Below are 1,269 nucleotides of genomic sequence, written 5' to 3'. Positions count from 1 at the left end.
GTGTTTGTGCTTTGGTTATTTGAGGAGGGTTTGAATGATGGTATGTAAAAGATTTGTGGATTCATGGGAAAAGAGAGAGAGATACAGACTATGGACTGACCATAAGAACTACCAAGCAACAACCACCCTGTCCAGCATTCCTGGCATTCTGAAGTGAACACCCACATGACTGGCACTGCCAATACCTGGCACGGGTCCCGTTCACTTACCATATCACTTTTATTGCCATGTCTAATCCCAAGATCTGATGAAATCTCTAGTTCTCCTTAAATATAGATAATGTTTATTTAAACGGTTGACCTTACAACATTGAGTTTCTGCTGTGTAATAGTCAACTGGCTAGCAGCTCCTTCAAAAATAAATGCCATTTAGCAGACACGTTTTCTTCCTTCACACCTGTACTAGTCAGCAGATAAACTATTCAAACTATTTTACTTCTTCTAAAGAGTAAGAGTAAGTAAGACGAAGCAAAGCAGTTTTACATGTAAGATACAGTATTTGATTCAATAAAATGATTGACGCAGCCTTGAGAGAGAGACAATTGATTTTATTATATTGTTGAATACAATTTTGAAGATTTTTACTTTTAATACAATTTTGAAGATTTTTTACTTTAAAGCATTTGTGTGTGTAGTATTCCCTTGCAGTGCTGTTTTGTTGTGCAAAGTAGCAGCATGAATACACACAGTTACCTTCAGATGGGGGTACAAAAAGTAACGTCGAGAAAGACATAGATACCCACGGTAATTCTTATTCCCCACGGTAACGTGTGTTGCGTGTATAGCAACCCCCAGTCCTGCTTAAGGCAGAAATCCCTAGCAGTGCTGTAGAAGTTAGAAGTTCTCATAGTGATGCATGAAATGGGTCTGATCTCTCTTGTTCATCTGCTGGCAGGCCTTCTCTACGTTCTTAGTGAGACCAGGAGGACCACAGCTGAACACACCGATCTTACCCACCTGCAGAGAGGAGAGAGAGGCGGGAGGGAGAGGGGGTAGAAAAAACAAACAGTAATTGTGTTAGATACATCGTCAGTGTATGAGTATCTGTAAAAAAAAAAAACTAAGGTCAATGTTAGCATACTAAAACAAATAATTTGCATAATAAAACTATCGCTATAAAAAGAGAGGGCGAGAGAGAGGGGGAGGGGTAGAGAGAGGGAGAGAGGGGGAGGGGTAGAGAGAGGGGGAGGGGTAGAGAGAGAGAGGGGGAGTGGGAGAGAGAGGGGGAGGGGGGGAGGGGGAGAGAGAGGGGGAGGAGGGGGAGAGAGGG

General features: G+C 42.3%; 1 protein-coding gene across 1 annotated transcript in view; it reads right to left on the bottom strand.

Moving 5' to 3' along the window:
- Nucleotides 1–833: 833 nt before the first annotated feature.
- LOC311134535 (dual oxidase 2-like) overlaps nucleotides 834–1,269 on the bottom strand; it is a gene marked incomplete at its 3' end in the record, with an annotated part of 31,601 nt that continues 31,165 nt past the window's right edge. The window contains 1 exon segment of the mRNA XM_084168235.1: nucleotides 834–956. Within this exon segment, the coding sequence (XP_084024361.1) occupies nucleotides 834–956 (123 nt within the window).

The sequence above is a fragment of the Coregonus lavaretus genome (assembly GCF_964263955.1).
Source record: "Coregonus lavaretus genome assembly, chromosome: 9".
Lineage (NCBI taxonomy): Eukaryota > Metazoa > Chordata > Actinopteri > Salmoniformes > Salmonidae > Coregonus > Coregonus lavaretus.
The sequence above is the reverse complement of the archived record's forward strand: the minus strand, read 5'-3'. Positions and strand labels throughout refer to the sequence as shown.